This window comes from Hyperoodon ampullatus, assembly GCF_949752795.1.
Source record: "Hyperoodon ampullatus genome assembly, chromosome: 5".
Classification (NCBI taxonomy): Eukaryota; Metazoa; Chordata; class Mammalia; order Artiodactyla; family Ziphiidae; genus Hyperoodon; species Hyperoodon ampullatus.
The window spans coordinates 54,518,044-54,545,810 of record NC_136918.1 but is presented as its reverse complement, the minus strand read 5'-3'; the positions used below and the strand labels follow the sequence as shown (position 1 = coordinate 54,545,810).

At 36.5% G+C, this 27,767-nt stretch overlaps 1 protein-coding gene across 1 annotated transcript in view; it reads left to right on the top strand.

Annotated features, from left to right (window-relative positions):
- NAALADL2 (N-acetylated alpha-linked acidic dipeptidase like 2) overlaps positions 1–27,767 on the top strand; it is a gene marked incomplete at its 3' end in the record, with an annotated part of 1,068,176 nt that overhangs the window by 442,002 nt on the left and 598,407 nt on the right. The window contains exon 4 of the mRNA XM_079705513.1: positions 8,312–8,431. Coding sequence (XP_079561639.1) covers positions 8,312–8,431 — 120 coding nt within the window. The remainder of the gene's footprint in view (positions 1–8,311; positions 8,432–27,767) is intronic.

The following is a 27,767-nucleotide window of genomic DNA, read 5'->3' as shown; positions in this document are numbered from 1 at the left end:
ACTTATATCCTCATATCCTCTCCCTCTTACATCTCCCTCCAACCCTCCCTATCCCACCCACCTAGGTGGTCACAAAGCACTGCGTTGATCTCTCTGTGCCATGTGGCTGCTTCCCACTAGCTCTCTGTTTTACATTTGGTAGTGTATGTATGTCAATGTCACTCTCTCACTTTGTCTCAGCTTACCCTTCCCCCTCCCCATGTCCTCAAGACCATTCTCTATGTCAACGTCTTTATTCCTGTCCTGACCCTAGGTTCTTCAGAACCAATATTTTTTTTTAGATGTGATATATATGTGTTAGCATACTGTATTTGTTTTTTCTCTTTCTGACTTACTTCACTATGTATGACAGATTCTATGTCCACCCGCCTCACTACAAATAAGCCAATTCCGTTTCTGCTTATGGCTGAGTAATATTGCACTGTATATATGTGCCACATCTTCTTTATCCATTCATCTGTTGATGGACATTTAGGTTGCCTCCATGTCCTGGAAATTGTAAATAGTGCTGCACTGAACATTGTGGTACATGTATCTTTTTGAATTATGGTTTTCTCAGGGTATATGCCCAGTACTGGGATTGCTGGGTCATATGGTACTTCTATTGTTAGTATCATAAGGAACTTCCATAATGTTCTCCATAGTGCCAGTATCAATTTACATTCCTACTAACAGTGTAGGAGCGTTCCCTTTTCTTCATACCCTCTCTAGAAATTATTGTTTGTAGATTTTTTTCATGATGGCCATTCTGGATGGTGTGTGAGGTGATACCTCATTGTAGTTTTGATTTGAATTTCTCTAATGATTAGTGATGTTGGGCATCCTTTCATGTGCTTGTTGGCAATCTGTATATCTTCTTTGGAGAAATGTCTATTCAGGTCTTCTGCACAATTTTGGATTGTGTTGTCTGTTTTTTTGATATTGAGCTGCATGAACTGCTTGCATATTTTAGAGATTAATCCTTCATCAGTTGTTTCATTGGCAAATATTTTCTCCAATTCTGAAGGTTGTCTTTTCGTCTTGTTTATGGTTTCCTTTGCTGTGCAGCATCTATTAAGTTTCATTATCTCCAATTTGTTTATTTTTGTTTTTATTTCCATTTCTATAGGCGGTGAGTCAAAAAGGATCTTGCTGTGATTTATGTCATAGAGTGTTCTGCTTATGCTTTCCTCTAAGAGTTTTATAGTGTCTGGCCTTAAATTAAGGTCTTTAATCCATTTTGAGTTTACTTTTGAGTATGGTGTTAGGGAGTGTTCTCATTTCATTCTTTTCCATGTAGCTTTCCAGTTTCCCAGCACTACATATTGAAGAGTCTGTCTTTTCTCCATTGTATACACTTGCCTGCTTTGTCAAAGATAAGGTGACCATATGTGCATGGGTTTACCTTTGGGATTTCTATCCTGTTCCATTGATCTATATTTCTGTTTTTGTTCCAGTACCATGTTGTCTTGATTACTGTAGTTTTGTAGTATAGTCTGAAGTAAGCAAGCCTGATTCTTCCAGCTCCATTTTTCTTTCTCAAGATTGCTTTGGCTATTCGGGGTCCTTTGTGTTTCCATACAAATTGTAAAATTTTTAGTTCTACTTCTGTGAAAAATGCCATCAGTAGTTTGATAGGGATTGCACTGAATCTGTAGATTGCTTTGGGTAGTAGAGTCATTTTCACAATCTTGTTTCTTCCAATCCAAGAACAGGGTATATCTCTCCATCTGTTGTATCATCTTTAATTTCCTTCATCAGTGTCTTATAGTTTACTGCATATAGGGGTTTTGTCTCCTTAGGTAGGTTTATTCCTATGTATTTTATTCTTTTTTTTTTTTTTTTTTTTTTTTTGTGGTATGCGGGCCTCTCACTGTTGTGGCCTCTCCCGTTGCGGAGCATAGGCTCCGGACGCGCAGGCTCAGCAGCCATGGCTCACGGGCCCAGCCGCTCCGCGGCATATGGGATCCTCCCAGACCGGGGCACGAACCCGTATCCCCTGCATCGGCAGGCGGACTCCCAACCACTGCGCCACCAGGGAGGCCCTTTATTCTTTTTATTGCCATGGTAAATGGGAGTATTTCCTTAATTTCTCTTTCAGATTTTTCATCATTAGTGTATAGGAATACAAGAGATTTCTGTGCATTAATTTTTATCCTGATACTTTACCAAATTCATTGATTAGCTCTAGTAGCTTTCTGGTAGCATCTTTAGGATTCTCCATGTATAGAATCATGTCATCTGCAAAGACTGACAGCTTGACTTCTTCTTTTCCAATTTGGATTCCTTTTATTTCTATTTCTTATCTGATTGATGTGGCTAAAACTTCCAAAACTATGTTGAATAATAGTGCTAAGAGTGGGAAACCTTGTCTTGTTCCTGATCTTAGTGGAAATGGTTTCAGTTTTTCACATTGAGAACGATGTTGGCTGTTGGTTTGTCACATATGGTCTCTATTACTTTGAGGTACGTTCCCTCTATGCCTACTTTCTAGAGAGTTTTTTTTTTTATCATAAACGGTGTTGAATTTTGTCAAAAGCCTTTTCTGATCTATTGAGATGATCATTTGGTTTTTCTCCTTCATTTTGTTAATATGGCATTTCACATTGATTAATTTGTGTATATTGAAGAATCCTTGCATTCCTGGGATAAACTCCATTTGATCATGGTGTATGATCCTTTTAATGTGCTTTTGGATTCTGTTTGCTAGTATTTTGATGAGGATTTTTGCATCTTTGTTCATCAGAAATATTGGCCTTTAGTTTTCTTTATTTTTGACATATTTGCCTAGTTTTGGTATCAGGGTAATGGTGACCTCGTAGAATGAGTTTGGGAGTGTTCTTCCCTCTGGTGTATTTTGGAAGAGTTTGAGAAGGACAGGTGTTAGCTCTTCTCTAAATATTTGATAGAATTCTCCTGTGAAGCCATCTGGTCCTGGCTTTTATTTGTTGGAAGCTTGTTAATCACACTTTCAATTTCAGCATTTGTGATTGGTCTGTTTATATTTTCTGTTTCTTCCTGGTTCAGTCTTGGAAGGTTGTGCTTTTCTAAGAATTTTTCCATTTCTTCCAGGTTGTCCACTTTATTGGCATAGAGTTGCTTAAGGTAATTTCTCATGATCCTTTGCATTTCTGCAGTGTCAGCTGTTACTTCTCCTTTTTCATTTCTAATTCTGTTGGTTTGCATCTTCTCCCTTTTTTTCCTGATGAGTCTGGCTAATGGATTATGAATTTTGTTTATCTTCTCAAAGAACCAGCTTTTAGTTTTGTTTATCTTTGCTATCATTTCCTTCATTTCTTTTTCATTTATTTCTGATATGATTTTATGATTTCTTTCCTTCTACTAACTTTGGGTTTTTTTCTTCTTTCTGTAATTGCTTTAGCTATAAGGTTAGGTTGTTTATTTGAGAGTTTTCTTGTTTCTTGAGGTAAGATTGTAATGCTATAAACTTCCCTCTTAGAACTGCTTTTGCTACATTCCATAGGTTTTGGGTGGTCGTGTTTTCATTGTCATTTGTTTGTAGGTATTTTTGATTTCCCCTTTGATTTCTTCAGTGATCTCTTGGTTATTTAGTGTCCTATTGTTTAGCCTCCATGTGTTTGTAATTTTTACAGTTTTTTTCCCTGTAATTGATATCTAGTCTCATAGCGTTGTGTTCAGAAAAGACACTTGATACAATTTTATGTTTGTTAAATTTACCAAGGCTTGAATTGTGACCCAAGATATGATATATACTGGAGAATGTTCCATAATCACTTGAAAAGAGAGTGTATTCTGTTGTTTCTGGATGGAATGTACATCAATATCAATTAAGTCCATCTTGTTTAATGTGTCACTTAAAGCTTGAGTTCCCTTGGGCCTCCCTGGTGGCGCAGTGGTTGAGAGTCCGCCTGCCGATGCAGGGGATACGGGTTCGTGCCCCGGTCTGGGAGGATCCCATATGCCGCGGAGCGGCTGGGCCCGTGAGCCATGGCTGCTGAGCCTGCGCATCCGGAGCCTGTGCTCCGCAACGGGAGAGGCCACAACAGTGAGAGGCCCGCGTACCACAAAAAAAAAAAAAAAAAAAAGCTTGAGTTCCCTTATTTGTTTTCATTTTGGTTGATCTGTCCATTGGTGAAAGTGGGGTGTTAAAGTCCTCTTCTATTATTGTGTCACTGTCTATTTCCCCTTTTATGACTTTTAGCATTTGCCTTATATACTGAGGTGCTCCTATGTTGTGTGCATAAATATTTACAATTCTTATATCTTCTTCTTGAATTGATCCCTTGATCATTATGTAGTACCCATCTTTGTCTCCTGTAATAGGCTTTTTTTTTAAGTTTAGTCTGTCTGATATGAGACTTGCTACTCCAGCTTTCTTTTGAATTCCATTTGCATTGAATATCTTTTTCCATCTGCTCACTTTCATTCTGTATGTGTCCCTAGGTCTAAAGTGGGTCTTTTGTAGACAACATGTATATGGGTCTTGTTTCTGTATCCATTCAGCCAGTCTATGTCTTTTGCTGGGAGCATTTAATCCATTTACACGTAAGGTAGTTATTGATATGTATGTTCCTATTACCATCTTAATTATTTTGGGTTTGTTATTGTAGGTCTGTTCCTTCGCTTGTGTTTCTTGCCTAGAGTAGTTCCTTTAGCATTTGTTGTAAAGCTGGTTTGGTGGTGCTGAACTCTCTCATCTTTTGCTTGTCTGTAAAGGTTTTAATTTCTCCATCGAATCTGAATGAGATCCCTGTTGGGTAGAGTAATCTTCCTTGTAGGTTTTTCCCTTTCATCACTTTACATATGTCCAGCCACTCCCTTCTGGCTTGCAGAGTTTCTGCTGAAAGATCAGCTGTTAACCTTACGGGGATTCCCTTGTATGTTATTTGTTGTTTTTCCCTTGCTGCTTTTAATATTTTTTCTTTGTATTTAGGTTTTGATAGTTTGATTAATATGTATGTTGTCATGTTTCTCCTTGGATTATCCTGTATGGGACTCTCTGTGCATCCTGCACTTGATTGAGTACTTCCTCTCCCATGTTAAGGAAGTTTTCACTATAATCTCTTCAGATATTTTCTCAGTCCCTTTATTTTTCTCTTCTTCTTCTGGGACCCCTATAATTCGAATGTTGGTGAGTTTAATGTTGTTCGTGAGGTGTTGGAGAATGTCCTCAATTCTTTTCATTCTTTTTTCTTTATTCTGCTCTGTGTTAGTTATTTGCACTTCTTAATATTCCAGGTCACTTATCTGTTCTTCTTCTGCTATTCATTTCTTCTAGAGAATTTTCAATTTCATTTATTGTGTTGTTCATCATTGTTTGTTTGCTCTCTCGTTCTTCTAGGTCCTTGTTAAATGTTTCTTATATTTTCTCTATTCTATTTCCAAGATTTTGGATCATCTTTACTATCATTACACTGAATTCTTTTTCAGGTAGACTGCCTATTTCCTCTTCATTTGTTTGGTCTGGTAGGGTTTTACCTTGCTCCTTCATCTGCTGCGTATTTCTCTATCTTCTCATTTTGCTTAACTTACTGTGTGGTGTCTCCTTTTTCGCAGGCTGCAGGTTTGTAGTTCCCATTGTTTTTGGTGTCTGTCTCCAGTGGGTAAGGTTTTTCAGTGGGTTGTGTAGGTTTCCTGGTGGAGGGGCCTGGTGCTTGTGTTCTGGTGGATGTTGCTGGATGTTGTCTTTCTGGTGGTCAGGACCACGTTCAGTGGTCTGTTTTGGGGTGTCTGTGAGCTTATTATGATTTTAGTCAACCTCTCTGCTAATGGGTTGGTTGTTTTCCTGTCTTGCTAGTTGTTTGGCCTGTGTTGTCCAGCACTGGAGCTTGCTGGTTGTTGAGTGGAGCCGGGCTTTTGCACTGAGTTGGAGATCTCTGGCGGAGCTCTTGCCGATTTTTATTACATGGGGCTGGGAGGTCTCTGGTGATCCAATCTCCTCTACTCGGCTATCCCTCGTCAAAGGCTCAGGCCTGACATCTGGCCGGAGCACCACGACCCTGTCAGCCACATGGCTCAGAAGAAAAAGGAGAAAAAAAAAAAAGAAAGGTAGAAAAATAATAAAATGAAATGAATAAAGTTATTAAAATAAAATATTTTTAAAATATGAAAATAAAAATTAAAAAAATAATAATAAAAAGAAAAAAATAAGAAGAGAGCCACCAAACTAATAAACAAATCCACCAATGATAACAAGCGCTAAAAACTAAACTAAGTTAAATATATAAATCAGAAACTGGTCAGTTGTGTATGTTTAACCCCATGTCTACAGTTGCTCCCAAAATCCACTGCCTCAATTTTGGGATGATTCGTTGTCCATTCAGGTATTCCACAGATGCAGGTTACACCAAGTTGATTGCAGAGATTTTATCCACTGCTCCTGAGACTGCATGGAGAAATTCCCTTGTCTTCTTTGTTGAGCAGCTCCTGGGTTTCAGCTGTGGATTTGGCCACACCTCTATGTGTAGGTCACCTGAGGCCCTCTGTTCTTTTCTCAGACAGGACGGGGTTAAAGCAGCAGCTGATTAGGGGGCTCTGGCTGACTCAGTCTGGGGGGAGGGAGTGATACAGCATGCAGAGCTAGCCTGCAGAGGCAGAGGCCGGCATGACATTGCATCAGTCTGAGGCATGCCATGTGTTCTCCCAAGGAAGTTGTCCCTGGATCATGGGACCCTGACAGTGGCCGGCTGCACAGGTTCCCGGGAAGGGAAGTGTGGACAGTGACCTGTGCTTGCACACAGGATTCTTGGTGGCTAGAGCAGCAGCCTTAGCGTTTCATGCCTGTCTCTGGTGTCTGTGCTGATAGCCGCGGCTCACGCCTGTCTCTGAAGCTCATTTAGGCAGTGCTCTGAATCTCCTCTCCTCACGCACCCCATAACAATGGTTTCTTGCCTCTTTGGCCATTCCAGACTTTTTCCCAGACTCCCTCCCGGTCAGCTGTGGTGCACTAGCCCCTTTCAGGCTGTGTTCACACAGCAAACCCCAGTCCTCTCCCTGGGTTCTGACCTCTAAAGCCCGAGCCTCAGCTCCCAGCCCCCACCTGCCCTGGCAATTGAGCAGACAAGCCTCTCAGGCTGGTGAGTGCTGGTCGGCACCCATTCTCTATGGAGGAATCTCTCTGCTTTGCCATCTGCACCCCTCTTGCTGCACTCTCCTCTGTGGCTCCAAAGATTCCCTACCCTGCCCACTCCCTCTCCCCACCATTGAAGGGACTTCCTAGTGTGTGGAAACTTTTCCTTCTTTATAGCTCCCTCCCAGAAGTGCAGGTCCCGTCCCAATTTTTTTTTCTCTGTTTTTCCTTTTTTATTTTGCCCTACCCAGGTACGTGGGGAGTTTCTTGCCTTTTGGAAGGTCTGAGGTCTTCTGCCAGCATTCAGTAGGTGTCCTGTAGGAGTTGTTCCACATGTAGATGTATTTTTGATGTATTTCTGGGGAGGAAGGTCATCTCCACATCTTACTCCTCCACCATCTTGAAGGTCCTCCCTCCTGAAACAGCACATTTAGTATTATAATTTTGAGTTGAAAGCATAACAGCTATTATTTTAATAATAGAAATTCCAGAAAGTGAAGTCCAAAGGAATCCTCTTGTCTGTAGGAGTATGCTGGATGGAACCCTCAGGGCAGTACTTTTCAAAGTGTGGGATGGGGTTCACCAAATCATAGGATTCCGAGTAAAATTTCCAGGAGGGCATAAAACTTTTACATTAATAAAATGAGGTTTTTAAAACTGAGAAATATTGGTATGAAACATAACTCTAAAGGAGTAGTGGGAAATGTGACAGAAGTAGTTGTTTGTTGTCATATTTTAAAATCTTGAATTTCACAGTGGTACAGGTGGCTGTATAGGTTGTATCCTGCATAACCCAGGGGGTTGTCATTCACAACTGGATATATGCACATCCTGAACAACTGTGCATTGTGAACTTTGTACTTAATTTGGATAACAGTAGAGAATCTTTGAGTTGTTTTCACATCTAACTGTAGTGGGATTGTTGTTGAACCTTAAGGAAATTAATTTTGCAGCATCTTGTAAAATGATTCAAATTCCAGAAACATGAATGTAAGAATATACCAAACTGGGTGGTCTGTTAGAGGCATAAACTGGGTTTGTAATTTGTTTAGAAGAGACTGCAAAGTAAAAATGAATCTAAACCTTTTTTTCAAGTGACTTCTCAAAGGAGAATTATTGTACCCTGGTAGAAATAGAAAGGTCATGATTGGGACAGGGTAAGAGAGAGATTAGTTCTCCTTTGAACGTTTTGAATTACTATGAATGATTTTGTTATGCTAAATGGGCAATTTGCTGTAATGCTTCTGACAGAGCTTTATTTTTCTTTGTCTTCTCTTTCAGGCTGAAGTCATTGATGTGAGTTATGGAAATGCAGATGATTTAAATAGGATTAAAAAAATGAAAAATGTCACAAATCAGATTGCACTCCTGAAATTAGGAAAACTGCCACTACTTTATAAGGTTGGTCCAATGGCTCTTATTTGCTGGTAGAGTGAATGTTTTGTTCAGTTGGGGTTACATGTGCATCTGAGAACATGAAAAGAGAGAGAGAGAGAGAGAGTGAGTATGTGTGTGTGTGTGTGTGTGTGTGTGTGTGTGTGTGTGTGTGTGAGAGAGAGAGAGAGGGAGAGCAATAGAGTGGAAAGACAAAGAGGCGTACGGTATCACAGGAAGATAACTTTTCCAAAATGGATAATTTTATATTAAGACCTTTAAGATACTGTGAGTTTGTGGGACCTTCATAAAATTGGCGTTTCCTTCATAATACCTATCTGGAATGCTAAAAATGAGAACCACAGTGTCCTCTCTCGTGACATCTGTGAAACTTCTAATCTGTTTTCTAATTACCATGTCCTTTATGTTAGACTAGTATCTCGCTGATTTACACTCCTTAGTGATTAATTTTTGTCAACTGTATAACTTCACAGTTACTGACTCTGCTCAGAAATTTAATTAAAATATAATATACTGAGGAAAAGCAGAATTTTGATTTATTTTATTTAAAGTGAAGTTTATTAACACTCATCCACCAGATGCATTTACATAATTAAAGCAGTTCAATCTAAGTATCTCATAATGAGCAACCACAATAGAGAGTCACTACTGCTCATTCTTACTTCATTTTCTTTTTCTATTAAAAAAGAGTGATCAGGGGCTTCTCTGGTGGCGCAGTGGTTGAGAATCCGCCTGCCGATGCAGGGGATACGGGTTCGTGCCCCGGTCCGGGAAGATCCCACATGCCGCGGAGCGGCTGGGCCCGTGAGCCGTGGCTGCTGAGCCTGCGCACCCGGAGCCTGTGCTCCGCGACGGGAGAGGCCACAGCAGTGAGAGGCCCGCGTACCGCAAAAAAAAAAAAAAAAAAAAAAAAAAAAAAAAAAAAAAAAAAAAAAAAAGAGTGATCAGTGTAGTTGTGTAGTTATGTCCCTGGAATGCTCTGGTTCTAAAGATATATTGGATTTCTCCTCTTTCAAACCTATATGAGATTAGCTAATTCCCAGGAGTAAAAATTATTTCCAGAAATCTGTTGGCACACTCTGTAAGGACCCAATAGAACATTCTGTGCCTGTTTTTTATTTTCCAAGGATGCTCTTATACCTAAATCAATGTCTGATAGTAGATAATAGGCCAGAATTTTAAGATAGTCTTGAAAATATAATAAACACTGATACTAATTTTTTGTAGGATAATTTGTTAGTATGTATTAAAGGCCTTAAAATAATCATCTTGACCCAATACTTCCATTTCAACAGTATATTCTAAAGGGGAAAAAATCAGAGATGATGAACACAATGATTACCAATGATGTGAGAAAATATTTGAAATGATATATACATCCAGTTTAGCACTGAAAATTATGCTACATTTGTACAGCTGAATACTATACGACAATTACAATGTAAAGAATATTTAATGATATGTGAAAATCATCATAAGTCAAACAAATAAATTATGAAAAGGACATTTATAATAATTATATAATAATGATTACATTTATTGTTTCTTCTAAAAGTAACATTGTTAGAAATATGGGTTAAATATTTTTCTAAGCATTTTTTTTTTTTTGCGGTATGCGGGCCTCTCACTGTTGTGGCCTCTCCCATTGCAGAGCACAGGCTCCGGACAAACAGGCTCAGCTGCCATGGCTCACGGGCCCAGCCCCTCTGTGGCATGTGGGTTCTTCCCAGACCGGATCATGAACCCGTATCCCCTGCATCTGCAGGTGGACTCTCAACCACTGTGCCACCAGGGGAGCCCTAAGCATTTTTTAATGTATTTTCACATTAATCTTTACAATAACCATAGTGTTGAGGTACAGATTATTATCTTCAATTTATAGAAGAGTATCACAAGTGCCTGAGGAAGGAAATAAGATAGAGTATACTCTTTCCCCCAAAACAGCCCCAATTTGGTAGAGGGGCAAAATGATGACATTTTAAATCAATGGTACAGATTTGATCATGGTATGAGACTAGGCATTCTAATTACTCACTTAAGACAAGTGATTCAAATTGCTTAGAGGACATTTTATTACCAATAATTAGAAGAACTCTTCCTCTAGTTGTTTGAGGAAGAATGTTCTTTTCCAGATGTTTTAAAGGGGCAGTGGAAAACAAAGCACAACAGACCCACTTACCCTTGGAGGATAAGTTCCAAGACTCCCAGTGGATGCCTGAAACCACAGTTAGTACCAAACTCTACATATACTATGCTTTTTCCTATACATATATACTTATGATAGTGTTTCATTTATAATTAGGCATAGTAAGAGATTAACAACAATAACTAATAATAAAGTAGAGCATATAACAATATACTATAATAAAAATTATGTGACTGTGATATCACCAACATCATTCTGATAATTTAGAGGGCTGCTTAGTGACTAATGGGCAGGGTAGGATAAACAGCATGTATATGCTGGACAAAGGGACAATTCACATCCTGGCTGGATGGAGTCGGACAGCCTTAGATGACATCAAGCTACTCAAAACAGCCCATAATTTAAAACTTAGGAATAGTATTTTTGGAATTTTCCATTCAGTGTACTTTGGACTTCAGTTGACCACGAGCATCTGAAACCTCTAAAAGTGAAACTATGGATAACAGGGAACTACTGTAACACTGCTTTGAGTACAGTACATGAATCCTGCTTGTTCAACCTAAGAGTGATACAGATGAGTAAAATGTTGTTTGTGTAGGGGCCAATTATCTAAATTGGGTTGATGGAATTATGGATTTCTATTTCTTTATATTTCCTAAATTACTAATGATTTTGTATATATTTTGTAAGGAAAAAAAGTCTAAAAATTCATGTTAAGATAAGGCATTTAAATTTTTTTCTAACAGTGTTTATAGGCCAAATACTCAAAATCCCTACCAGTAGATAATGGGTTAAAACATAGCCAGTTTATTTTTATTTGACTGCTCCAGAGAATATTTACATTATGAAACCATTTGGCAAGGTCCACAAAGTACTGAAATAGTGGTTTATCTAGAATAGGACACAGTTATTAAAACTCTGGTATATTTAACAAAGAGGTCTGTGCAGAATTTCCCTTTAGACAGAGCCTTGCCACAAACTTGGCATTATCTTCTAGCCAGAGAAGAGAGAGCACTCTTTCTTTAACCTTTTAGATTCTATCATAGGCATCTCTGTTTTCTGTAGATTGTCCCAGAGATTATGGAATCACTGATTCCATATCTGTTAATATATATTCACATTGTAAAGAAAAAAGAAAGCGTGGTGTAGAAAAGGTTATATAGCAGGATTATAGCTGAACTGGCTTCACCTGTCCATCAAATATATTCTGAGGCTGAAATTGGAAAATGAGGTAATAGAGTAATACAGCTGGGTTGAAAAAAGGCAGAGGACCAATTGACTTCTTTGTGAATTACAACTGTTACTCATGATTCCAAATGAGCATCTGGACTGGGAACATGGGGCTGAATGAGTAGAGAAAAGTTAATCATATTTTAACTGTGCAGTAGTAACTAAATCATAGCTTAAAAAATGAATCTGGGAGGGAATCTCTGTATCTGAGAAAAAGAGGGCAAAGAGGAAGCAAAATTGTGATATTACCTCCTAAAGAGAGTAGAAAAATAATCCGCAGTCAAGAAGGAGGAGATCTCATTAGTTTTATCATAAATGGTATGTATGTGTTAATTTAGTCACTAGGAAGGGATTGATGAGGTAATCCCCACATTTGTAGCAGGAGCTGTTAAAGGCAGATGGCTTCTAGCTATAAGCCTTGATGTCCACACATTGTTGCTGTAGGAAAGGGCCAAGTCCTTCAGACCTAGCTTGTGCTAGTTTCCTTAAGCTTAAACCTTAGAGGAGAGGCTTTAGATTTCTATGGGCTTTGTATTTATAGCAGTTTATTTTATAGGAGAGTGCTTTCATTCCTTAAGCTTTAAGACAAAATAGTCTTTTATCTGTCATGATGGATTTACTTAGATTCCTCTCAGTGACAATCTGAGACATAATAAAGCAGATACAAAAACCCTTGCAAATTCCCAAATTGCTAAATAGCTCTCTAGTATGAAATTTATTTTATAAAATGCAATAAAATCATTTGGCTTTCTTTTAGAGTCATTTTCACAAACAGCAGTAATAAAAAAAATATTACTGTGTACTCCATGACAACTAGAAACTAAGTAAATCCCACTGAAATGTGGAAGATGGGTCATTTTCTGGGTCCACACAACATATAAGCCCCAAGTCTTGTAAGAGTCAACTTTGCATATGGTAAAATTACAAATAACTAAATATCTTATGCCTTTTGTGCATGGTAAAGTTACACAGGAAAATTCATAAATGCTGTTGCGAGTTTTTCATAAATGAAGTAACATACAGTACATTCCTAGTACTCACAGATAGATAGTAAGATACTAGCAAATATTAGCTGATTTTTGCATTTTCTTATATACCTTTTTATCCGTGTAATCACATTTTTAATGATTTGGGAATCCAAATGATTTTGTAGTTTCCTACAAATGAAACAGTTTCCTATCTATTCATTGGATAAGATTTTTATTTTAATATCAATTTTGCATTGTTTGGCCAGTGTATGACTTAACCAACTACCACTCAAGTCCATAAAGCATGCTTAAAGGGGAAGGCATTTTGGAAGAGCCTGGAAGGAAATGAGAGGTAGAAAACAATTGTTACATGTTGACATTTTCAAATATTCAGTAGATTGTTTCCAACAGATTAGGAAAAAAGTAAACTTCACACTATTTGAATTTCAAACTCAATTTAATCTACAAAGCAAGTAAATTTAAAACACTGAGTTGGGGGTTTAGTGAGGAAATCTCTATATTTGGTGATTTACTAATCAGTACTGAACAAGTGGACAATAGGAAGATCAGTAAGAAATTCTCTAGTTTAGGTAAAATAAATGCTGAGAAATACTATATTTTGAAACCTTACCTCACATAAGGCATTGACATGCTTTTCATATTTGCTGAATTATACTCTATTTCATTTGTTCCAATCTCCTTTTTTTTCTGATGACAATTATTTAATCCTTATGAAAACTGCATTGAAAAGAATTATTATTTTTTTTAAATTTCAGTTGAAAGTGGCATTACTCTAATACATGTGGTAGAAGTTTAAGATGGTAGATCTAAAATTTAATTTTCGTTTCCCCAAATTAATATATGATGTATTCAGCTAATAATTAGTGTCAAAAATATGTGATATGAGAACCTTCAAGATGGTGGAGGAGTAAGGCATGGAGATCACCTTCCTGCCCACAAATACATCAAAAATACATCTACATGTGGAGCAACTCCTTCACAAAACCTACTGAAGGCTGACAGAAGACCTCACAATTCCCCAAAGGCAAGAAACTCTCCATGTACCTGGGTAGGGCAAAAGAAAAGAGAAAAAAACAGACCAAAGAATAGAGATGGGACCTGCACCTCTGGGAAGGAGCTGTGAAGGAGGAACAGTTTCCACACACTAGGAAGCTCCTTCACTGGCAGAGACGGGGTGTGGATGGGTGGGGGAAGGTTCAGAACCACAGAGGAGAGTGAAGCAACAGGGGTGCAGAGGGCAAAGCAGGGAGATTTCCACACAGAGGATCAGTGCTGACCAGCACTCACCAGCCTGAGACCTTGTCTGCTCACCCACCAAGACAGGTGGGGGCTGAGAGCTGAGGCTTGGTTTTCAGAGGTCAAACCCCAGGGAGAGGACTGGGATTGGCTGTGTGAACACAGCCTGAAGGGTGATAGTGCACCACAGCTAATGGAGAGATAGTCGGGGGAAAAGACTGGAGCTGCCTAAGAGGCAAGAGACCATTGTGCGGGAGGAGAGGAGATTCAGAGCACCGCCTAAATGAGCTTCAGAGATAGGCGTGAGCCATTGTTATTAGCGTGGACACCAGAGACAGGCATGAAACACTAAGCCTGCTGCTGCAACCACCAAGAATTCTGTGTGAAAGCACAGGTCACTCTCCACACCTGCCCTCCTGGGAGCCTGTGCAGCCTGCCACTTCCAGGGTTCCGTGATCCATGGACAATTTCCCCAGAAGAACACACAGCATGCCTCAGGCTGTTGCAAATTCACCCCATATTCTGCAACCGCAGGCTCACCCCATATTCTGTAACCCTCCCTCCCACTGGCCTGAGTCAGACAGAGCCTGCTAATCAGCTACTCCTTTAACTCCCTCCTGTCTGGGTGAAGAACACATGCCAGAGGGCTACCTGCCTGCAGAGGTGAGGCCAAATCCAAAGCTGAACCCCAGGAGCTGTGCAAACAAAGAAGAGAAAGGGAAATCTCTCCCAACAGCCTCAGGAAGAGCGGACTAAATCCCCACATCAACTTGAAATACCCTGCATCTGTGGAATACCTGAATTGACAATGAACCATCCCAAAATTGAGGCAGTGGATTTGAGGAGCAAATGTAGACTTGGTGTTTTCTGTATGCAGCTGACTAGTTTCTGACTTTTATGTTTATCTTAGTACAGTTTTTAGCACTTGTTATCATTGGGGATTTATTTATTGGTTTTCTTGCTCTTTTTTTTTTACAATTTTTTAAATTACGTATTATATTTCTTTATTTTAATATTTTTTATTTTGTATTTTAATAACTTTGTTATATTTTATTTATTTTTTTCTTTCTTTCTTTTTTTTCTCCCTTTTATTCTGAGCCATGTGGCTAACAGGGTCTTGGTGCTCTGGCCAGGTGCCAAGCCTGAGCCTTTGAGGTGGGAGAGACAAGTTCAGGACATTGGACCAATAGAGACATCCTGGTCCCACATAATAGAAATTGGTAAGAGATCTTCCAGAGATCTCTGTCTCAACACTAAGACCCAGCTCCACTCAACAACCAGCAAGCTACAGTGCTGGACACCCCATGCAAAACACCTAGCAAGACAGGAACACAACCCTACCAACTAGTAGACAGGATGACTAAAATCATAACAAGCTTGCAGACACCCCAAAACACACCACTGAACCTGCCCACCAGAAAGACATGATCCAGCTTCATCCACCACAACAAAGGCACCAGTCCCCTCCACCAGGAAGACTCCACAACCCACTGAAAAACCTTACCCACTGGGGTAAAACACCAAAAACAATGGGAACTACAAACCTGCAGCCTGGGAAAAAGGAGACCCCACACAGTAAGTTAAGCAAAATGAGAAGACAGAGAAATATGCAGCAGATGAAGGAGGAAGGTAAACACCCTCCAGACCAAACAAATGAAGAGGCAGTAGGCAGTCTACCTGAAAAAGAATTCAGTGTAATGATAGTAAAGATGATCCAAAATCTTATAAATAGAATAGAGAAAATACAAGAAATGTTTAACAAGGACTTAGAAGAACTAAAGAGCAAACAATGATGAACACCATCATGGACACCATTCTATTCATTCTATAAATGAAATAGAAAGTTATCTAGAAGAAAGGAATAGCAGAATAACTGAGGCAGAAGAACAGATAAGTGACCTGGAAGATTAAAAAGTGGAAATAACTACCACAGAGCAGAATAAAGAAAAAAGAATGAAAAGAATTTAGGACATTCTCTGAGACTTCACAGACAACACTAAAAGCACCAATATTCGAATTATAGGGGTCCCAGAAGAAGAAGAGAAAAATGAAGGGACTGAGATATTATTTGAAGAGATTATAGATGAAAACTTCCCTAGCATGGGAAAGGAAGTAATCAATCAAGTCCAGGATGCACAGAGAGTCCCATACAGGAAAAATCCAAGGAGAAACACACCAACATACATATTAATCAAACTATCAAAAATTAAATACAAAGAAAAAATATTAAAAGCAGCAAGGGAAAAACAACAAGTAACATACAAGGGAATCCCCATAAGGTTAACAGCTGATCATTCAGAGCAATTCTGCAAGCCAGAAGGGAGTGGCAGGGCATTTTTAAAGTGATGAAAGGGAAAAACCTACAACCAAGATTACTCTACCCAGCAAGGATCTCATTCAGATTTGACAGAGAAATTAAAACCTTTACAGAGAAACAATAGCTAAGAGGATTCAGCACCACCAAACCAGCTTTACAACAAATGCTAAAGGAACTTCTCTAGGCAAGAAACACAAGACAAGGAAAAGACCTACAATAACAAACCCAAAACATTGAATAAAATGGTAATAGGAACATACATACTGATAACTACCTTAAATGTAAATGGATTAAATGCTCCCACCAAAAGACATAGACTGGCTAAATGGATGCAAAAACAAGATCCATATATATGCTGTCTACAAGAGACCCACTTTAGACCTAGGGACACATACAGACAGAAAGTGAGCAGATGGAAAAAGTTATTCCATGCAAATGGAAATCAAAAGAAAGCTGGTGTAGAAGTTCTCATATTAGACAGAATAGACTTTAAAATAAAGACTATTACAGGAGACAAAGAAGGACACTACATAATGATCAAGGGATCAATCCAAGAAGAAGATATAAGAATTTTAAATATTTATGCACCCAACATAGGAGCACCTCAAAACATAAGGCAAATGCTACCAGTCATAAAAGGGGAAATAGACAGAAATACAATAATAGTAGGGGACTTTAACACCCCACTTTCACCAATGGACAGATCAATCAAAGTGAAAATAAACAAGGAAACAGAAGCTTTAAGTGACACATTAAACAAGATGGACTTCATTGATATTTATATACATTCCATCCAAAAACAACAGAATACACTTTCTTTTCAAGTGATTATGGAACATTCTCCAGGATAGATCATATCTTGCATCACAATTCAAGCCTTGGTAAACTTAACAAACTTGAAATCATATCGAGTATCTTTTCCGACCACAATGCTATGAGACTAGATATCAATTACAGGGGAAAAAAAAACTGCAAAAATTACAAACATATGGAAGCTAAACAATAGGCTACTAAATAACCAAGATATCACTGAAGAAATCAAAGAGGAAATCAAAAATACCTACAAACAAATGACAATGAAATCACGACCACCCAAAACGTATGGGATGTAGCAAAAGCAGTTCTAAGAGGGAAGTTTATAGCATTACAATCCTACCTCAAGAGTCAAGAAAACTCTCAAATATACAACCTAATTTACACCTGAAGAAATTAGAGAAAGAAGAACAAAAAAGAACCCAAAGTTAGCAGAAGGAAACAAATCATAAAGATCATATCAGAAATAAATGAAAAAGAAATGAAGGAAATGATAGCAAAGATCAACAAAACTAAAAGCTGATTCTTTGAGAAGATAAACAAAATTGATAAACCATTAACCAGACTCATCAAGAAAAGGAGAAAATCCACATCAACAGAATTAGTAATGAAAAAGGAGAAGTAACAACTGATACTGCAGAAATGCAAAGGATCATGAGATTACTACAAGAAACTCTATGCCAATAAAATGAACAACCTGGAAGAAATGGAAAAATTCTTAGAAAAACACAACCTTCCAAGACTAAACCAGGGATAAATAGAAAATATAAACAGACCAATCACAAGCACTGAAATTGAAAGTGTGATTAAAAATCTTTGAACAAACAAAAGCCCGTGGCCAGTTGGCTTAACAGATGAATTTTATCAAATATTCAGAGAAGAGCTAACACCTATCCTTCTCAAACTCTTCTAAAATATAGCAGAGGGAAGAACACTCCCAAACTCATTCTATGAGGCCACCATCACCCTGATACCAATACAAGGCAAACCTGTCAAAAATCAAAGAAAACTGCAGGCCAATATTTCTGATGAACAAGATGCAAAAATCCTGAACAAAATACTAGCAAACGGAACCCAACAACACATTAAAAGGATCATACACCATGATCAAGTGGGGTTTATCCCAAGAATGCAAGGATTCTTCAGTATGTGCAGATCAATCAATGTGAAATGCCATATTAACAAATTGAAGGAGAAAGACAGTATGATCATCTCAATAGATGCAGAAAAACCTTTTGACAAAATTCAACACCATTTATGATTAAAGAAAACAGTCTCCAGAAACTAGGCTTAGAGGGAACGTACCTCAACATAATATAGACCATATATGACAAACCCACAGCCAACATCATTCTCAATGGTGAAAAACTGAAAGCATTTCCACTAAGATCAGGAACAAGACAAGGTTGCCCACTCTCAGCACTATTATTCAACATAGCTTTGGAATTTTTAGCCACAGCAATCAGATAAGATATAGAAATAAAAGGAATCCAAATTGGAAAAGAAGTAAAGCTGTCACTGTTTGCAGATGACATGATACAATACATAGAGAATCTTAAAGATGCTACCAGAAAACTACTAGAACTAATGAATGAATTTGGTAAAGTAGCAGGATAAAAATTAATGCACAGAAATCTCTTGTATTCCTATACACTAATGATGAAAAATCTGAAAGAGAAATTAAGGAAATACTCCCATTTACCATGGCAACAAAAAGAATAAAATACCTAGGAATAAACCTACCTAAGGAGACAAAACACCTGTATACAGAAAACTATAAGACACTGATGAAGGAAATTAAAGATGATACAAACAGATGGAGAGATATACCCTGTTCTTGGATTGGAAGAATCAACATTGTGAAAATGACTATACTACCCAAAGCAATCTACAGATTCAGTGCAATCCCTATCAAACTACCAATGACATTTTTCACAGAAGTAGAACTAAAAATTTCAAAATTTGTATGGAAAGACAAAAGACCCCTAATAGCCAAAGCAATCTTGAGAAAGAAAAACGGAGCTGGAGGAATCAGGCTCCCTGACTTCAGACTATACTGCAAAGCTACAGTAATCAAGATAGTATGGTACTGGCACAAAAACAGAAATATAGATCAATGGAACAGGACAGAAAATCCAGAGATAAACCCATGCACGTATGGTCACCTTATCTTTGACAAAGCAGGCAAGTGTATACAATGGAGCAAAGACAGACTCTTCAATAAGTGGTGCTGGGAAACTGGCAGCTACATGTAAAAGCATGAAATTAGAACACTCCCTAACACCATACACAAAAATAAACTCAAAATAGATTAAAGACCTAAATGTAAGGCCAGGGAATATAAAACTCTTAGAGGAAAACATAGGCAGAACACTCTATGACATAAATCACAGCAAGATCCTTTTTGACCCACCTCCTACAGAAATGGAAATAAAAACAAAAATAAACAAATGAGACCTAATGAAACTTAAACGCTGTCTCACTGCAAAGGAAACCATAAACAAGATGAAAAGACAACCCTCAGAATGAGAGAAAATATTTGCAAATGAGCAACTGCCAAAGATTAACCTCCAAAATATACAAGCAGCCCATGCAGCATCAAAAAAAACCAAACAACCCTATACAAAAATGGGCAGAAGACCTAAACAGACATTTCTCCAAAGAATATATACAGATTTCCAACAAACACATGAAAGAATGCTCAACATCACTAATCATTAGAGAAATGCAAATCAAAACCACAATGTGGTATCACCTCACACTAGTTAGAATGGCCATCAACATAAAATCTACAAACAATAAATGCTGGAGAGGGTGTGGAGAAAAGGGAACCCTCTTGCACTCTTGGTAGGAATGTAAATTGATACAGTCACTATGGAGAGCATTATGGAGGTTCCTTACAAAACTAACAATAGTAGTACCATATGACCCAGCAATCCCACCCTGAGCATATATCCTGAGAAAACTATAATTCAAAAAATGTCATGTACCACAATGTTTGTTGCAGCAGTATTTACAATAGCCAAGGCATGGAAGTAACCTAAGTGTCCATCATCTGATGAATGATTGAAGATGTGGCACATGTATACAATGAAATATTAATCAGCCATAAAAAGAAATGAAATTGAGTTATTTGTAGTGATGTGCATGGACGTAGACTCTGTCATACAGAGTGAGGTAAGTCAGAAAGAGAAAAACAAATACCGTATGCTAACACATATATTTGGAATCTAAAAAAAAATTGGTTCTGAAGAACCTAGGGTCAGGACAGGAATAAAGATGCAGACGTAGAGTATGGTCTTGAGGACCCGGGAGGGGGAAGGTTATTCTGGGACGAAGTGAGAGAGTTGCATTGACTAATATACACTATCAAATGTAAAATAGTTAGCTAATGGGAACCAGCCGCATAGCACAGGGAGATCAGCTTGGTGCTTTGTGACCACCTAGAGGGGTGGGATAGGGATAGTGTGAGGGAGACGCGAGAGGTAGTAGATATGGGGATATATATATATATATATATATATATATATATATATATATATATATATATATAGTTGATTCACTTTGTTATACAGCAGAAACTATCACAACATTGTAAAGCAATTATATTCCTATAAAGATGTTTAAAAAAATGTTGTATACAGTACAATAGTACAACAATGTGCATAAAAAAGGAACTCAATATTTTTTTAATATAAGATATTCATGGTGTGTGTGTGTGGTATATGTATATGCACATTGGTATAGCATTATGTGTCATGTAACATGCTGGGAAATAGGAAAGAAGGAAAGACTCCTTCCTTATTGAAACTTTTGATGCATTATAATTTTCCCTGGTATTGATGAACCTAGCAGATCTACTTACATGATAGTCTGTGAATATTTCAGATGGAAAAAAAACATTTAATTCAGTGTCATTGCATGATTTTGGGGGTATAGTTTTGTATGTGGAGGCAAAGTTGCTTTTTTTTTAAGACAATTTTGGAAGGCATTTTATGAACCAAAGGAAGTGAACACTATCTTGATACTTAGAACGGGTATGCTTGTTCACTGGCTGATTTAATGAGGCACTTCCTACCCTGTTGTCAGAAGTAATTACAAAAGACCAGTGCTCCATATTTTGTAATTGTACGAGTCTAGAGCTGCTACACTGCTCACAGAAAACATGGTCAGGACTAGAACACAAAATCAGAAAACAATGGTTTAATGTATTTAAAAGCCAAATCTGCTATTATTTTATTTATTTTTAAAATATTTCCTTTAATGAGCTTGGAAGGTCTTGCTTTTTGCTTGTTACTTTAAATTTTATTTATTTATTTACTTTTGGCTGTGTTGGGTCTTCGTTTCTATGGGCTTTCTCTAGTTGCAGCAAGCAGGGGCCACTCTTCATCGCGGTGCAGAGGCCTCTCACTGTCGCGGCCTCTCATGTTGCGGAGCACAGGCTCCAGACGTGCAGGCTCAGTAGTTGTGGCTCACGGGCCCAGTTGCTCCGCGGCATGTGGGATCCTCCCAGACCAGGGCTCGAACCCATGTCCCCTGCACCGGCAGTCAAACCCTCAACCACCACGCCACCAGGGAAGCCCTGCTATTATTTTTTTTTAATCAGAATATTTTCCATTTTCCACTGACTGACTTTAGTTATTTTTCTAAATGTCTTAGACCAAATATTACCATATCTACAAAAGGTAATTTTTGTTGAAATACAACTTCAATCATAAGTTATAATGGAAAAACTTTAGACTGAATGTTATTCTGCCATTTAGCAGTCAGGCTTTAAGAAAGTGCATTTAGAACAAGGATAACTAATCCTGAATACTTCCAATCTTATACCTAAAATTAAAGTATTTTTCATGACTTAAAACAAAATTAAGGTATGTCTACAAATGTTCAGTCCGTTGTGAATGATTCCCATAACTAAGAAGTCATGCCTGTATTTTACCTTCATGATAATATAATTACTTTTATTGACTGACCATTTGAATATTGGGAAACCATAACTAGTGACATCATTCATTAGAGGCCTTGATTTTTGCATTATCTTATTGTAGTATGTTAAGCATAAATCATCCCCACACATTCATGCAAGTTTGGTAGTATAAGAAAGGTTCTAAGCATTTTGTTTGTCTTAAATATTATAATATAAACTAAGAAAAACATGAAATCAAGAAAGAAGTCGACAGAAAGGGAGGCAGGAAGGAAGGATAGAAGGAAAGAAAGAAAACAGCACTTGATTCCCCCCTAGTTCGTGCCCTAAAATTACATTTCAGAAATCTTTTTTATACATTATATATTACTCTAAAATCCAAAAGAGTACGTTTCAGACATATTTTAATTTTTGAGGAATTATATGGACACACCAGCATAAATGTCTCTATGATAATAACATCTGGCTTAGTGATAATTCTGAGCTATCTTTTCACATTTTAACTTTTCCTTCTCTCCCTCTGTCTGGTTGATGCTTTTCATTTTTTCCTGCTGTAGATGGGTTTCTCAGTCTTTCCAATGTGTTATATTTGTTCTGTATTCAACAGGTGATTTATTTTCAGTAGTGAAGTACAGCATGGCAGGATGCAAAGATGGTAGAGACAGGCTCAAGTTCATGCTTGATGTTTATGTGACCTTGGGATATCATGTAACGCCTCTGAAGTTTTAAAGTTTCTTTTTGTTTTTAATCTCAAAATGGTGATAAAAGTAATCCCAACTCACAAGCTTGTGTGAGCATTAAATCTTACAATGCATGCATAATTCCTAATAAATATTAGTTATTATTAGTAAGCCCTTAAAATCTGAATAAGATTCTAAAGAGAAATGATATGAGTTTAATAATGGGGAATGACAGCTCTCTCAAAATTCCAAAACTGAACTGCATATAATAATATCAATACTAGATGAATCTATTATAAAAATATGGTCTCTCAAGATTGCACTTTTGCATTATTTAACAGTAAGGATTATGCTGATACTATGTAGCATACTTTGAATCTTAAACAAAAAAACTAAAGATGCTTCTAATGATTTTTGTGGAATAAGGCAGGTGTAAGTAAGTGGAGAAATGAATGTTAAAAATAAATATAACTTGATTATTCATCCTTATTATTAAGGATGAATATAAACAATGACCTAAAAGGATAGTAGATGCTTTTGATTTTTACATTCTTCAGTATTAATGCATAGACTTTTTTGTGAGGTGATAGAATTATGTACTATTAAGAAAATATTCTTAGGAATTAAAACTATATTACATTTATAGTAGTTGTATAAACATCTAATACAAATTTTAAACTATTTTGAAAGTTGAGGTATCATGTGTGTTTCCAAGAACATCATGAAATTGCCTACATCATAAGGCTGTTGTAAAAATTAATTTAAATAATACATGTAAGTACGCCACACAATGCCAAAAACATACTAAGCACTCATTAAAAGAAAGCTAATATTTTATTTAATCACATTAAAAATTTTATTAAATACTACATTGTCTGCTTGAATTCCATTTTTCTTAATGGTCACCATCCTATGTGATCAAAAATCTAAGACCTTATCATTTGCTAAATAGTGTAATCCCAGCCTTGTTTGTTTAAGTAAAGGATCAGTACTTCAGTAAAGGGTTTAGATTATTGCAGGAATGATTATGATGTTGAAACTTTAGTTCAAGATTTTCTTACAATTTGAATTTAGAATATCCTAAAACTGACGTGGAGATTTTGCAGAGTTCCTTTCATTTCCTCATTGATATTTCATAGAGGTCATGGGTGTTAACAATTTTTTAAATTAAAAAATAGATAAACCCTTGGCTCTACATTAACAAAGTTTTAAAAGAACCCACTTGATGTCTAATTATTAATCACTATACAGCACTAAGTTCTTTTTTGCTATTTTTTCTCATTCATTTTCTTAAGATAAAAGTAGATTAATTATTACTTTGCTCTGGAACACATTGGTAACGAGTCCTGGACAGCAACTTGGATTTTACTAATTTGTTGTTGTTATAAAATATGTGAAGACAGAGTTAAATTACTTCTGGAAGGAAACATCATTGAAAAAATTAATATTGGGGGAAAATACCTCTTCTTAAAATTTATGTAATTAAAGTTACAGCTACAAAATATATCTATTTTTGAATTCAATAGACTTCTTATTTTTATAACAACCTTTAGTAAGCTGTAAGACCTGATGTAGCTACACAAGCTTAAAATATTTTCACCTGAACTTTGAAAACAATATACACTCTAAATATTATTTTAATAAATAATTAATAACAGGTGTTTATTTCTTATTGTCATAAATATTCATTAAATTGTTTTTTAACTGAAAATATATTTTTACTGTGTTTATGCAAAAGTTATTGGGAAGGTTTTATAGCTTCATATATATTATAGTTAAGAATAAAGCTTTTGTGGTTTTAATAATGTGCTGGTGGGGAAAAAAAGCCTTTCTATTACAAGTTTTTTAAAAAGTTACTTTTCTTTACTAGATTTGCATTTCCAAATTTTATGAAATCTTTACATCAGTTTTGTATATTTTCTCTTGTATTGCATTTTAGATTACACCTTGTAATCTCATTTAGCATAATAAATTTATTGTTTTCTTAACATAATAATTAACAAATTATTTGAATAGTATAATCATGTAATATCTAAATTTTAAAACTCTGACAACACCTAGAATTTCAGCCATTATTAGAATAATTCCATTCTTTAAATCAATTTTGTACTGGAAAATTTAGAAAAATTAAAGTGTCCATAATCCCAGAAATACCTGTGGAATAATAGCAGACTTAAATTTGGACTAATATTCACAATTAAAGAACTATAAGTAGGTCCTTCAAAGAAAAATATGTTTGCTCTTCATTTTATAATTATAATTTTCTGTTTTAATCTGAAACTATTAGGTTGTTAAAATTACTATCCCTAACTATCAATAAAGAATATGCTTATTTTTCATAAGTGCATAAATTACCCATATCAAACTTCTTTCATAATTCTCACACAAAGACAATTCCCAAACAGTTTTAGGTTAAATTTCATCGTGTATAAAATGAGTGAATGAAATGCAGGAGAAACACTTACAGTTTTAACATGCCATCCTTACTTGACACTGGTCTAATACCCAAATTAATAGCTGTTCTAATACAGTTTCTTTGCTTTTAAATAATAGCATGTCTGTAATTAAATAATAGTACAACTTGGTGATGGTATTATGGACATCTGTGATATCTAATTTATATCTATATAAATATAATTTGTTATAATCTAGTTTAATTTTAGTTTTGTTAAGAAAAGAACAATTTTAACACTTTGCTTTGCCTTATATTTTTGATGATACCAAACTCTCTTCTCAGTTTTATAAACTTTACAAGTTCAAGGATTCTTTAACTTCAGAGTAGAATTAGTTTAAAAAAATTATAATATTCAGCAGATTAAAATGGAATTGTCTTTTCTCCAAAGTTACCATTACATTACAGATGGGCAAGCATTGTTCTACCCATTTCAAATCCTTCCTTATTGGGAAGTTTTATGCGACTTCCTTACCAGGTTATCTAAACCTTTCACACGTGTATGATGTGCCTGGATTAAAGTTTTTTTCTTTAGAATTGTAAACAAAATTAAGCAAATTAACACACATTGGTTTCCTGTGGTATTATGTGTGCTAACATATTCTGTATGTTTTAATATTTGTAGTTATTGCTGTCAACATGTTTTCATGTACACAGCCTATTTCAAAGTAAACCAAAGATATAGGTAACTGCAGGATATGATTCTGATTGGGTCAGAAGATTTATTGGTGAGATCATTAATGAAATAATTTAATTTCTCAAATTTTCAAAGTTGTCTGCAGTATTCTTGGCTTCTTTATTGTCTCTCATTCTTAGGCAACAAAGCTAAATGGCGGAAAGTGTTTAATGCTCAATCAGAAACAAAGAGGTCTGGAGAAAATATCAGAGTAACCTGTGTGGGAAACAATGAAGTGAAACATGGCTACAAATGGTGTACTATAGGTGATGATTGCAAAACATGTACAAATTTATTTTTCTTGGGTTTTAAAAAAAATTTGAGTATGAGTTACTACATATGTAGATTTATTTTCTTTTATTTGGCTTGGCTTCATTATTTGTGTGTTTTAATTGATTATAAAACAGGTAGGTAAAATATATTTTAAAATAAGGTAGATCAGGCAGCAAGTAAGCCAGGGAAGGCTTGTGTTTTATAATTAATTTGAGGTTTAAAATTCTGATGAAATAGAAAGTTACCTTTTGCCCTGAGGCTAGGAAATACATACATGCAGATGGCAATAAATAGGCAGGGTATGCGACCACGTTCATGTGATTTGGGAGGTTTCAAGGAGTCCTCTCTGGATGAAATTATATCCATTAAATGCTGGAAATTAGAAGTTACTTCTTCATATATTTAACGGGAAATTTCTCAAGATGTCACTATACATAAGATAATTAGAAAGATTTTATTAAAAGGTAATTGATATCAGGATAATGCCAATTCAGTATCCTTAGCATAGGGATAAAGTAGGTGTACTTTATCTGGATGATGGGGCTTGGAGTAGAAGAGTTGACTAAAGACAGATTTGAATTTGTCACAATTCTGTCCTGGGTGGCCTTTGTTGGATACATTTGCATCAGTTGTTTATTTGTACTTGTAGTAAATTTTCTATCTCACATCCTCTGGCTAAAGTATAGAATCTGACCAATTACATGATCTTGGAATCCCAGCTTTACCACTTAAATTGCTATGAGTCAGTCTTCAAACCTTTTAACCTCTATAAGACTTAATTTTCTTTGTTATAAAACCAGTATAATAATGGTCACTTAGCTTTTAATAAATGCTTGATAAATGTTCATTATTATTGTTGTGTTGTAACCAGATAAAGGAACAGTTCTTATTGTCACTGAGGATTTTTTAAAAACATAGTTACCCAAATAATATCTGTGTGACAATGTAATTTTCTTTCAGATACATTATCTCATGTAAACACCCATAGTCCTCACAAAATCGTGGTGAAGTAAGCATGGTCACAGCTCTGTAGTGAGTTACTTAGTCTCTGAGTGTCTTCCTCAATGTCATACCTGGATTACACAGGAGGGATAGGGCTGTTATTCCAAACCCACTGTACTTTCTGCACCCCACAGCTCATTAATGTATCTGTATTTATGAAAGAACATTTAAGATACCTTTTCCAGACCTTAGCGCCACTATGGCTTCAGTCATGGTTCTTCACAACTAAACAAAGAGTTTTCAGATTACTTTCAAATGATTCAGAGTGAGAAAGATACACATGAAAAACAAAGCAAATGTGAGGAAAAAAATAACATCTGGAGAAGTCAGGTGATTAGTATGTGAATGTTAATCCTACTGTATTTTTCATTTCATTTGAAATCTTCAAAATAAAAATTTGGGAGAGGGGTGTGGTGAGAGTGGACTAAATCAGGATTATCAACAGGTGCCTGTAAATTCTCCTGTTTTAATGTTAATTTAGCTTATTCCCTGCTCCGTGGGAACTGATTGAGTGGGTACAAGAAGTCCTTTCCATTTAGACAAGATTTCTCATTTATGTCGGGAGTCTTTCTGTTGGCTTCTGCTCTTAGTCAATCAGGTGTAT